The 13,219-nt window shown below is 33.6% G+C and overlaps 1 protein-coding gene across 1 annotated transcript in view; it reads right to left on the bottom strand.

The window, feature by feature from the left end:
- LOC140150024 (cartilage intermediate layer protein 1-like) overlaps window positions 1–12,860 on the bottom strand; it is a 39,564-nt gene extending 26,704 nt beyond the window's left edge. Inside the window, exons 1-5 of the mRNA XM_072172029.1 lie at window positions 12,484–12,860; window positions 11,423–11,536; window positions 7,971–8,012; window positions 7,147–7,188; window positions 6,862–6,903 (exon numbers count right to left, since the gene is read on the bottom strand). Coding sequence (XP_072028130.1) covers window positions 6,862–6,903; window positions 7,147–7,188; window positions 7,971–8,012; window positions 11,423–11,536; window positions 12,484–12,688 — 445 coding nt within the window. The 5' untranslated portion in view covers window positions 12,689–12,860. The remainder of the gene's footprint in view (window positions 1–6,861; window positions 6,904–7,146; window positions 7,189–7,970; window positions 8,013–11,422; window positions 11,537–12,483) is intronic.
- Between the last annotated feature and the right edge of the window lie 359 nt (window positions 12,861–13,219).

Raw genomic sequence — 13,219 nt, 5'->3', positions numbered from 1 at the left:
TTTTTACCATTTATATGCACATCATATCTCATGCAACCTGAATGAACGAAACTTGTTTCCGGTTTGGATTGTAACACCTTAAAATTCACATTTTTCGTAAAAACGGTTCAAATATTTTTTTCTGAATTGAAAAATCTCTCATGGTATATAATGGCCATATTAGGCATTGTGATTGGCAATTTCAAACTTTTTTCAGTTCAATCATCATGGCCGTGGACACGTGATGCTCTGTTTTGAAAGCCATCAGAGTTTCCATTTTGACAAACAACTCGGTGCGGCAATTATGGTGATATTTGTACAGTGCCGTAAAATAAAGGTAGAAATACAGAAAAAAAGAAGGACGGACATTGGCAAAAATTAATATAATGATGAATATAATATGATGAAGGATATTGTAAAATAATAACAAAAAGAAAAGAAAAAGAAATCTAAATATATTCAGGGGCTCGAACCCGTGTTCCAATGCGCCTGTGGCAGATGCCGTATCCATTGAACCACAGAGCTGTGTTACTTCAACATGCTTAAACTATAATATAATGCTATTCAAGATGCATGTATATAAATATACGCTCTACAAACGGTATACAGTCAAACAAATCACACTTTTACGGCATTTGTTTCATTAAGTGAATATTTCTCATATAGCAGGTGTTGGCTGACATTGTGCTCCACATTTATTTCAGTTTTGGGCAGGGTAAAATGACTTTGAGACAAAATCGAACGATATACACGTTTGTATAAATAAAAAAGAAAGTAATATTATATTAAAATTCTTTACTCTTTAAAGACGTGTATACCGTCCGATTTTGTCCCGTAGTCATTTATCCCGGACAAAACTGAACTAAATGTGAAGCACAATGTCAGCCAACACCTGCTATATGATAAATATTCAGTTAATGAAACAAATGCCGTAAGAGAGTAATTTTTGGACTGTATACCGTTTGTAGAGCGTATATTTATATACATGCATCTTGAATAGCATTATATTATAGTTTAAGCCTGTTGAAGTTACACAGCTCTGTGGCGCAATTGATACGGCATCTGCCTCAGGCGCAGTGGAACACGGGTTCGAACCCCTGAATGTATTTAGATTTCTTTTTCATTTTTATTTTACAATATTCTTCATCATATTATATTTGTCATAAGCCAATGTCCGTCTTTTTTCTGTATGTCTACCTATATTTTACGGCACTGTACAAATATCATCGTAATTTCCGCACTGATGATGTTTTTATAATAAACATACGTAAAATTGCCCTATCTATGATACGGGTGTAATTACATTAATTTGATGTAATAATAGCTGATTGAAAATTGCTCATTCAGTTCTTTTTTATTTATCATTTGAATTAGAAGCAATTCGATGTAATACTGCATTTAAAAATCATTCTTTCTTTTTTTTTGTCAAAGAGTTTTCGCGTAATTCAGACCCAAGCCAAGACGCAAAACCAGGCATTAGCGATGTTTTTAATGACCACCCCTAAATAAACAAATACATTGTTTCTATTTTTTTTATTTATCGTAAAGCCCTATCACTTATATGTGTTTGTGTGAAATATGAAGATAATACAACATTCCGTTGCAAAGTTATTGAGTAAAAACGGAAAACAGATGCAATATTTAGGATTTGACTCGGACACTGTCCGAATCAATTCCAAAAATATGCATCTAATTTCATATTTTGGCTTGTAAAATAAAAACCGTTAAAGGTATGGCCACCAAATTTTCAGGAAATAATCCTCACATGCATATCAATATATGAAATTAATATTAACAAAAATATTGTGAAATAAGGTATAAGTCAAAAGAATGTTATATAATTGCCGATTATTTTCGAAGTTTAAAGCTATGATAACTCGTCCAAAATATGCATCTAACTTCATATTTTGGTTTATAAACTAAAAACCATAAAAGGTATGACCACCAAATTTTCAGGGAGTAATCCTCACATTCATATCAATATGTAAAGTTCATATTGATAAAAAATATTGTGAAATAAGGGATAAGTCAAAAGAATATTATATGATTGCCGATTATTTTCGTAGTTTAAAGCTATGATAATTCTTCCAAAAATGCATCTAATTTCATATTTTGGTTTATCAAATATAAAGCATTAAGCATATGACCACTAAATTTTCATGGATTAATCCCCATATTCGTTTCAATATGCAAAATTAAAATTAATCAAAAATAATATCGATAATCAATTATTATCGATTATCGATAATCAATCAATCCTTTTTCAATATTCAATGTTTAAATTGTATAGGCCTACGCAACCAACAAAACTGTATATCTGCAGTAATTTGAAAATATGACTTTCTCCTAAGTGCTATAAAAGCATCATTTTTTACCATTTATATGCACATCATATCTCATGCAACCTGAATGAACGAAACTTGTTTCCGGTTTGGATTGTAACACCTTAAAATTCACATTTTTCGTAAAAAACGGTTCAAATATTTTTTCTGAATTGAAAAATCTCTCATGGTATATAATGGCCATATTAGGCATTGTGATTGGCAATTTCAAACTTTTTCAGTTCAATCATCATGGCCGTGGACACGTGATGCTCTGTTTTGAAAGCCATCAGAGTTTCCATTTTGACAAACAACTCGGTGCGGCAATTATGGTGATATTTGTACAGTGCCGTAAAATAAAGGTAGAAATACAGAAAAAGAAGGACGGACATTGGCAAAAATTAATATAATGATGAATATAATATGATGAAGGATATTGTAAAATAATAACAAAAAAGAAAAGAAAAGAAATCTAAATATATTCAGGGCTCGAACCCGTGTTCCAATGCGCCTGTGGCAGATGCCGTATCCATTGAACCACAGAGCTGTGTTACTTCAACATGCTTAAACTATAATATAATGCTATTCAAGATGCATGTATATAAATATACGCTCTACAAACGGTATACAGTCAAACAAATCACACTTTTACGGCATTTGTTTCATTAAGTGAATATTTCTCATATAGCAGGTGTTGGCTGACATTGTGCTCCACATTTATTTCAGTTTTGGGCAGGGTAAAATGACTTTGAGACAAAATCGAACGATATACACGTTTGTATAAATAAAAAAGAAAGTAATATTATATTAAAATTCTTTACTCTTTAAAGACGTGTATACCGTCCGATTTTGTCCCGTAGTCATTTATCCCGGACAAAAACTGAACTAAATGTGAAGCACAATGTCAGCCAACACCTGCTATATGATAAATATTCATTTAATGAAACAAATGCCGTAAGAGAGTAATTTTTTGGACTGTATACCGTTTGTAGAGCGTATATTTATATACATGCATCTTGAATAGCATTATATTATAGTTTAAGCCTGTTGAAGTTACACAGCTCTGTGGCGCAATTGATACGGCATCTGCCTCAGGCGCAGTGGAACACGGGTTCGAACCCCTGAATGTATTTAGATTTCTTTTTCTTTTTTATTTTACAATATTCTTCATCATATTATATTTGTCATAAGCCAATGTCCGTCTTTTTTCTGTATGTCTACCTATATTTTACGGCACTGTACAAATATCATCGTAATTTCCGCACTGATGATGTTTTTATAATAAACATACGTAAAATTGCCCTATCTATGATACGGGTGTAATTACATTAATTTGATGTAATAATAGCTGATTGAAAATTGCTCATTCAGTTCTTTTTTATTTATCATTTGAATTAGAAGCAATTCGATGTAATACTGCATTTAAAAATCATTCTTTCTTTTTTTGTCAAAGAGTTTTCGCGTAATTCAGACCCAAGCCAAGACGCAAAACCAGGCATTAGCGATGTTTTTAATGACCACCCCCTAAATAAACAAATACATTGTTTCTATTTTTTTTATTTATCGTAAAGCCCTATCACTTATATGTGTTTGTGTGAAATATGAAGATAATACAACATTCCGTTGCAAAGTTATTGAGTAAAACGGAAAACAGATGCAATATTTAGGATTTGACTCGGACACTGTCCGAATCAATTCAAAAAATATGCATCTAATTTCATATTTTGGCTTTTAAAAAAAAAACCGTTAAAGGTATGGCCACCAAATTTTCAGGAAATAATCCTCACATGCATATCAATATATGAAATTAATATTAACAAAAAATATTGTGAAATAAGGTATAAGTCAAAAGAATGTTATATAATTGCCGATTATTTTCGAAGTTTAAAGCTATGATAACTCGTCCAAAATATGCATCTAACTTCATATTTTGGTTTATAAACTAAAACCATAAAAGGTATGACCACCAAATTTTCAGGGAGTAATCCTCACATTCATATCAATATGTAAAGTTCATATTGATAAAAAATATTGTGAAATAAGGGATAAGTCAAAAGAATATTATATGATTGCCGATTATTTTCGTAGTTTAAAGCTATGATAATTCTTCCAAAAATGCATCTAATTTCATATTTTGGTTTATCAAATATAAAGCATTAAGCATATGACCACTAAATTTTCATGGATTAATCCCCATATTCGTTTCAATATGCAAAAATTAAAATTAATCAAAAATAATATCGATAATCAATTATTATCGATTATCGATAATCAATCAATCCTTTTTCAATATTCAATGTTTAAATTGTATAGGCCTACGCAACCAACAAAACTGTATATCTGCAGTAATTTGAAAATATGACTTTCTCCTAAGTGCTATAAAAGCATCATATTTTACCATTTATATGCACATCATATCTCATGCAACCTGAATGAACGAAACTTGTTTCCGGTTTGGATTGTAACACCTTAAAATTCACATTTTTCGTAAAAAACGGTTCAAATATTTTTTCTGAATTGAAAAATCTCTCATGGTATATAATGGCCATATTAGGCATTGTGATTGGCAATTTCAAACTTTTTTCAGTTCAATCATCATGGCCGTGGACACGTGATGCTCTGTTTTGAAAGCCATCAGAGTTTCCATTTTGACAAACAACTCGGTGCGGCAATTATGGTGATATTTGTACAGTGCCGTAAAATAAAGGTAGAAATACAGAAAAAAGAAGGACGGACATTGGCAAAAATTAATATAATGATGAATATAATATGATGAAGGATATTGTAAAATAATAACAAAAAAGAAAAGAAAAAGAAATCTAAATATATTCAGGGGCTCGAACCCGTGTTCCAATGCGCCTGTGGCAGATGCCGTATCCATTGAACCACAGAGCTGTGTTACTTCAACATGCTTAAACTATAATATAATGCTATTCAAGATGCATGTATATAAATATACGCTCTACAAACGGTATACAGTCAAACAAATCACACTTTTACGGCATTTGTTTCATTAAGTGAATATTTCTCATATAGCAGGTGTTGGCTGACATTGTGCTCCACATTTATTTCAGTTTTGGGCAGGGTAAAATGACTTTGAGACAAAATCGAACGATATACACGTTTGTATAAATAAAAAGAAAGTAATATTATATTAAAATTCTTTACTCTTTAAAGACGTGTATACCGTCCGATTTTGTCCCGTAGTCATTTATCCCGGACAAAAACTGAACTAAATGTGAAGCACAATGTCAGCCAACACCTGCTATATGATAAATATTCAGTTAATGAAACAAATGTCGTAAGAGAGTAATTTTTTGGACTGTATACCGTTTGTAGAGCGTATATTTATATACATGCATCTTGAATAGCATTATATTATAGTTTAAGCCTGTTGAAGTTACACAGCTCTGTGGCGCAATTGATACGGCATCTGCCTCAGGCGCAGTGGAACACGGGTTCGAACCCTGAATGTATTTAGATTTCTTTTTTTTTATTTTACAATATTCTTCATCATATTATATTTGTCATAAGCCAATGTCCGTCTTTTTTCTGTATGTCTACCTATATTTTACGGCACTGTACAAATATCATCGTAATTTCCGCACTGATGATGTTTTTTATAATAAACATACGTAAAATTGCCCTATCTATGATACGGGTGTAATTACATTAATTTGATGTAATAATAGCTGATTGAAAATTGCTCATTCAGTTCTTTTTTTATTTATCATTTGAATTAGAAGCAATTCGATGTAATACTGCATTTAAAAATCATTCTTTCTTTTTTTGTCAAAGAGTTTTCGCGTAATTCAGACCCAAGCCAAGACGCAAAACCAGGCATTAGCGATGTTTTTAATGACCACCCCTAAATAAACAAATACATTGTTTCTATTTTTTTTATTTATCGTAAAGCCCTATCACTTATATGTGTTTGTGTGAAATATGAAGATAATACAACATTCCGTTGCAAAGTTATTGAGTAAAAACGGAAAACAGATGCAATATTTAGGATTTGACTCGGACAATCCAGGGAAAAAAGGTTGGCACAGTTTGCCTGTCTTTTGGTATATCTCTGCCCCCTGCCCCCAATTCAATGTTGGACCAAGCCATGTTGTCAACAGGTCCGTGAGACCCTCCAACATTGAATGATGGGGAGTGGGGAAGGTGAATATAGGGGAGTCTGTACTTCACATATATTGCATGCATGTTTCCCTCGCCTCACCAATTTTAATAGGGCACGCATTTCCATTGTTTAGTGCAGGTGTGCCAACTATTAATTTCCTGGGTTGTAGCCAAGCATTACCATAGAACTCATATCGTTTACTGATTAGCTTCTAGCAGTATCAACCTATAGTTTTATCAGCTCGTAATTGACTGGAATTGCTAGACTTTTGCACTATGGCAACAAGTTGACCGACGTTAAGGGTAATATAGTTAACCTGCACGTCTATATTTTGCGTGTTAAAGAAAGTAGACAAAGTATAATCATGACTTCATTAAAGAAATATGGCTTCAATAATTATATAATCCATAGCCCCATGTAAACTCCATGTCTTACCTGGTGACATAGCGGTTGTCGCTGGAGTAGCAGTCGTCACACCTGATGGTAAGAAAAAAATTAAGCATAGCCCATTAATTTTATTATTCACAGCCAGAACTACCAGGAAGTTTAAGATCAAACATATTCATGATTTTGGGTGCTATTTATCATTGAAGATGCATATTATGTGGACTGTGGCAAAGGAGTTCGTTTCACGCTAAAGTGGTCAATAAATTACGACAAATTAGGCTTCGACAATTATATAACCTTAGCCACAACCCACTGACATACACTGTGACTTACCTGATGGCAGAGTGGTTGGTGCTGAAGTGGCAGTCGTCACATCTAGGTGGTAGAATAATGTAAACAATAAATAACCAGAGCTAAGTCATTTGATTACTCACAGCCATATATGCAAGAAACATTATGACCAACTAATTAAGTCACACAAAAACAAAAAAGGAAAACCAATAGTGATAATTGGGTGCTATACTCGTCATTATAGTACTATACTATACTTTCAAACGGGATCACTTTGCTGGACTTAAATTGGTGCATTTTTGACCTGATGGGCTTCAAGTAATAGGTTCTTCGTGTTTGATGTTAACAAAATAAACTCTCACATAACATTCAATTATTTCAATGTTCCAAGTACTTAGTTTTTACGGTTCTATGAATTCCTAGGTAATTCCTAATGTAAAGGTATTTTATAGCTCTAATGGGCTATTCCATTTAAAATCCACACTACCCCTGTGGAAGATTTAGCTGAAGTCTTCTACATATCACGGAGTATGAGTTTTGAATAGAATAGACAATTGGGTAACTTCCACTTGAAATACTTACAGTTGTGGAAGATATAGGTAAAGCCATAATACAGAGGGAGTATGGATTTCAAAATGATCGGCGCTGATCAATTACATTTGAGAAACTTATTCCCCCTGTGGAAAATATTTTCAAAATCTTCCACAGGGGTAGTGTGGATTTCAACTGAAATAGCCCAATATGTCACTATTTTTGAATGTTTAAATGAGTTCATTTCACTTTTAAATGGTCAATAAACTACCAACAAAATTAGGATTAATTCAATAATTATACATCCATAGATCCATGTAAGCACAATGTCTTACCTGGTGACATAGCGGTTGTCGCTGGAGTAGCAGACGTCGCATCTGATGGTAAGAAATAAATTAAGTCTTAGGCACAACGTCTAATTACGTAGAATTACACCATATTACACCCTTTTAGCCTCGCGGGCAATGGCAGTATAAACTCTTTCTGTCGCCAAAAGGTGCTGGATTCACCATTCTGGCTTACCATACCGGCTACGCAGGGCCGGCGCAACCTATGCGACAGGTCAGGCGATCGCCGCACCAGTTTTGAGCAAAGCAAAAAAAAAAAAAAAAGCAAAAAAAAAAAAAAGAATATTTCTCCTATTTAGAAGCAATTTAAAAAAATGAACACTATACTAAAAAAAGTTGTTGTAGTGTTTTTGCACATACATCCGTTTTAAAAATGTGACATAATAGCAGTGATCAACAGGCACTCGAGCAAGATTTTCAATTAGTGAATAGATGCAACTTTAAGTAGGCCTATGCATCTTTTTTCATTCAAAGGGTCACCGTGGCAACAAATGTGGACCAAAGTTTGCAAAACAAAATTGGGCTCCATTTTGCTATTTCAGCTTTAAAATTTGATGGATAGCTTTATTAGGCCTATTTCAGGCGCGTAGCCACGGCTCGGATCAGCAGGATTTATCCGACCAAGTTTGGTTTAAGAAAAAAGAACAAAATAAACACTAGTATAGTAATAATTAGTTCTGCTCGGGCCAAATAATACGAAAACAATTCATAGTTCGGTTTAACTGCTTAGATTATAGATTCACTGTTAACAAAACAATGTCATTTAAAGAGAAACTGATAATATACCCTCCGTCATTACCAAAATTGTATCTATACTTACAAAATAATGATGCTATTTATTAGTCATAGTAAGCCTAATGTAGACCAATGCTACTCAATACTAGTAATTATAGTTCTGCTCGGGCCAAATAATACAAAAACAATTCATACTTTTTTCGAAGTTTAACTGTTTAAATTATAGATTCACTGATAACAAAACAACGCCATTTTTGAAGGGAAACTGCTAATTATGCCCTCCGTCATGACCGAAATTGTATCAAAGAAAATGTTGTCACCACACATTCACACGTATTCTCTGTAGGTTGCACAAAACTATTTCCAGTTCGTTTAACATTATTTCTGCTTTGAACATGAATAATAGACCATGAACAGGGAGTCTGAACAGATAACATGTCTTGACTTGGTTCATATTGTGATGAACAACCATGTTGAGAACCTTTTGTTAGGGCCGCTATCAATGTTTATACAAGGGAATTTTCCCACAGTAAAGTGAATTTATTTCAAATCAAGATTTTAACTTGAATTTTATGGGCTCCATAAATGCGCGATATGCGTTTAGGTTTTGTGTGGAAATTACTCTCTGATATTTATTCCTGCTCTATTAAAAGTTGTATTAACGGAACTTAAATCAATTTTGTATGGTATGGATATTTTAAGCACAATTATTTACATAATAATGGTGGCCATTTTTGGGCAATGGGCAGGTTAAATTAATACTGCATGGGCAAAATAATTTACTGGTGCTCATCTTTTTAAAAAAGTAATGTTAGTGGAAAATGGTCCATTTTAAAAATAATTCAAACTTTTTCCAAAAAATTGTACACACTAATAGTGTAAAACTAGAGCGGTTACCGCACCATAGCTGAACCATGTGACTTCGGCAGCATATTGTGGTATAGGCCTAGGCCGATCGGATCAACTTTAAATCTGACCTGACCTTTGACCTCAGATGACCTTTGCAGTTTTATACATGTGGAAGTGTCATGGATTGTTTTCCGAGTCAATTACAGCATGATCAGATCAATTTTAAATTTGACCTGACCTTTGACCTTGGATGACCTTTGCAGTTTCATACTCGCTAGGTGTCAGGGATCAATTCAACAAATAAAAAAGTCCTAAATGCATGAAGACATGACAGGAGATACAGCGTGCAGAAACGCCATCACCAAAAACGTGTGCCATCTTCCTTCATTTGTTATCACCAACAGTCAGAAGTTCTAAAACTGATTAATTATTAATTTTCAGTGGACAATATTTAATTTGTCAATATATTTCTTTTGTGCAATAAGTTCAACCATGAAAAAGTAAGAGAAAAATAAAAAGTAATAAAGACATTTTTTTTTAATAACTTGTGCTTGTGCTCAACTATGGTTAGCCACTTGACACCTCCGTCATCTTGCGCTAATAAGTCGTAATAAGTTAAGTTGCTTTTAAGATTCAGAGGTGAAACTTACTTGACAATTACAAAAAGGATGAATAAATAATATCTGAAAAATTGACATTGTTTTGTTGTACCATCACAAAATGCGATTCATTTTCTACATGTAACCTTTTTATGGGACACCTTGTATATATTGATGGGTCTACTTTCAAATTCCCAGCGGCACACCCCCCCCCCCCCCCTTTTCCCCGGGTTTTATAATGTGAAGTTCTTAATCTGCATATTTACCATTGCAAATTGGGGACATTGTAATAGAGTGAGTTTTTCTTTTCCGTGATTCTCGCGCAACCGAGACCTTGTTTTGGTGTTAACTTAAAGGTCCACCACGACATCTGGAATAATGAACTACCTTAGACCGCTCGACCACGAAGGACTTCATAGTGTCATCATGAAAATTTAAACATATATAATATTAATAAATCGCAACTTCATTACTACATCATATTTTGGAATTTTATCTGCTTAAAACATTAATGTGTATTATAATAAAGCTACCATTATTTATATTGTTGAATTCTCAAGCGCATAGAGACAATAAAATACGAGGGCTATATACATACACAATACATAAAATCGATTTTGATATCGGCCACGTGCTCTGCTGTTCATGTGGTTTCCCGCAGTGGCGGAAGTTGTATTACGAAGTACATCCGAACTCCATTTTGAAGCAAATGTTTTTGACAAGGCATTGGATTGTTCCAGTTTGCATCCTAAATCCACATTAGACCCCTAATTTTATTTACGAAATCAAAAGATTAGATTATCATAACAACAAAACAGTAATCTTTTGTCGGGTCTAATGTGAAAATTACATGAAATAATTACAGTTTTTACAGAATTAATTTTCACTTATAATTTTAAAAAAAATGGCGTAATATAAGATTGAAATAAATTCTCTACCTTCTATACTAGATCAATTGTGACGCAAGTTGTTATCAAAAATGTTTGTGATAGATGTACAGTTAATATTCATATATTCCATTACCTATCTGATGGTACAGTTTTTACACAGAAAATATTTATTTGAAAAACCTGCCACTCGGCTTTTTCCGGAAAGGTCACAGGGTCGCCGTGACCTGTGCAATAATTACAATTAAAATTTTTCTTATTCTAACAGCAAGCGTTTCTAAAATGCATTTTGGCGAAATGTGGCGTAATTAGAATTAGACCAACCATCATTAAACATTTTCTTTTATTTATTTTGCTTAGAATAATGTACCTGTTCCGCCTGAAAAATATTCCACATACACTACAACACCAGCCGTAATAGCTCCCAGGATAATAACAAGAAATGTTATAACCAAGAGTAGACTGAGCTTTTTTCTTGGGCGATCTAAAGTAAAAGCATATAAGAAGCTATAAATCATTAGAGAATGAATTTGGAGAAAACATTCTGATAATTACAAACACTCGCTGAGCAGCAAGACCTTCCCTCTTAATCCGATAAGCTGATTATCTATTTGTTTTCATGAATTGGAAGACATTCTTTGATGTATTACTGAGCTCAATCATCTCAGCATAGTATTTTATGGTTTTCTCCAAATTCGTTTCCTAATGATTTAGTCTTTGCTTTGATATTATTGTTTTCGGAATATTTTGCTGGTAAACCAGTCCTAAACTGGTGGGTGCTGATCGGTTGTAACACAGTTGGGACAGTTGCATGTCATATAGGCCTATTTTATTTGTTTATGAATTTATTGGTAAGATTTTAGGGGCAAATTAACGAGAAATGTCAGAAATAATCGCTTGCGTACATTTGTTATACGTACATAAACAATAATTATCCGTGTGTTTTAGTACCAGCACACCAGTGAGTCTCACGATTTATTGGTACACGTTTTTATCTCCCATTTTTATTGTTTCTATCGGTTTTACACATATCTCACAATAACAATCATTTTTCAAAATGACATGGCCAAAATTTATGTCTCTTGGTCAGCAAATCTTTCTAAGAATAGATACATGATGTATTAGATCCGCATTTCGTTCAAGTCACTCTTCCGCATAGGTGGCGGGAGCGCGCGGGGAGCGAGTGGCGACTGCAATGTAAGGATATCTTGATTGGTCCCCGGAAGAGGAAATCATCGCGTCGGGAATAATTAAACTTCAAGGTTCCAACCTGGTCGATAAGATCAAATATGGGCAGAGTAGTTAAAGTCTTGCTTTGTCTTTAATTTAAAAGTACTCAAATAATGTTTTACAAACGGCTCTTTCTGTATAATACATGGAGTTTATTGACCAATAGCATACCGTTCCGTTTAAAACAATGATTTTGCTTACCAATTCGAGTGTCTGCATCTTCTTGATAAGTATGATCCTCCTTTTGAATGGATTCATACACATTTCTGGTTCTGGTCTGGTCTAAGCCCATGTACACATCCTTGCTTTGTGGACCAGTGTCAGTATCTGTCTCAAACACTGGGTTAGTCACACAAACCTCACTAGTATCCGTCGGTAATATTTCATTCCGGAATTTATGCTCCATATTTTTATCAAAATGATAATACCAAATGATAATGTATAACTGTCATTTCGGCACTTGCAAGTACACTCACACACAATCCACCCTCAAATATCTCTAAGGTGGTTCTGAACCTCTCTTTCCATACATTGCTATACAAGGAACGCTTCATTAATTACCTCAGTGTTGTTGCGCAAGTTCCATACAAAACCATACCGTGTCTGTGCAAATAAATCCTAATAATACTGTCCTCTATTATGTATATGTCAGTCTAGTTAGTGGGTAAAACCGGGAATATCCCCTTTAATAATAATAATAATAATAATAATGAAAATAATAAGCAAAGCTTTAATATATCACCCCATGCAAAAAAGCCTCCAGGCGCTTTACAAAGAAACCATGCAAATAAACTGAATAAAATACAAACAAGGCTTACACATCGTACACTAGAACATAGAAACATTACAAACTAGCGCACCAGATCAAATTAATGAGGTTTTCGTTATTCCTAATTTACAGATATCACGCATCGCACACTAGCACAATTAAACATGA

This window comes from Amphiura filiformis, chromosome 4, assembly GCF_039555335.1.
Source record: "Amphiura filiformis chromosome 4, Afil_fr2py, whole genome shotgun sequence".
Taxonomy (NCBI): domain Eukaryota; kingdom Metazoa; phylum Echinodermata; class Ophiuroidea; order Amphilepidida; family Amphiuridae; genus Amphiura; species Amphiura filiformis.
The sequence above is the reverse complement of the archived record's forward strand: the minus strand, read 5'-3'. Positions and strand labels throughout refer to the sequence as shown.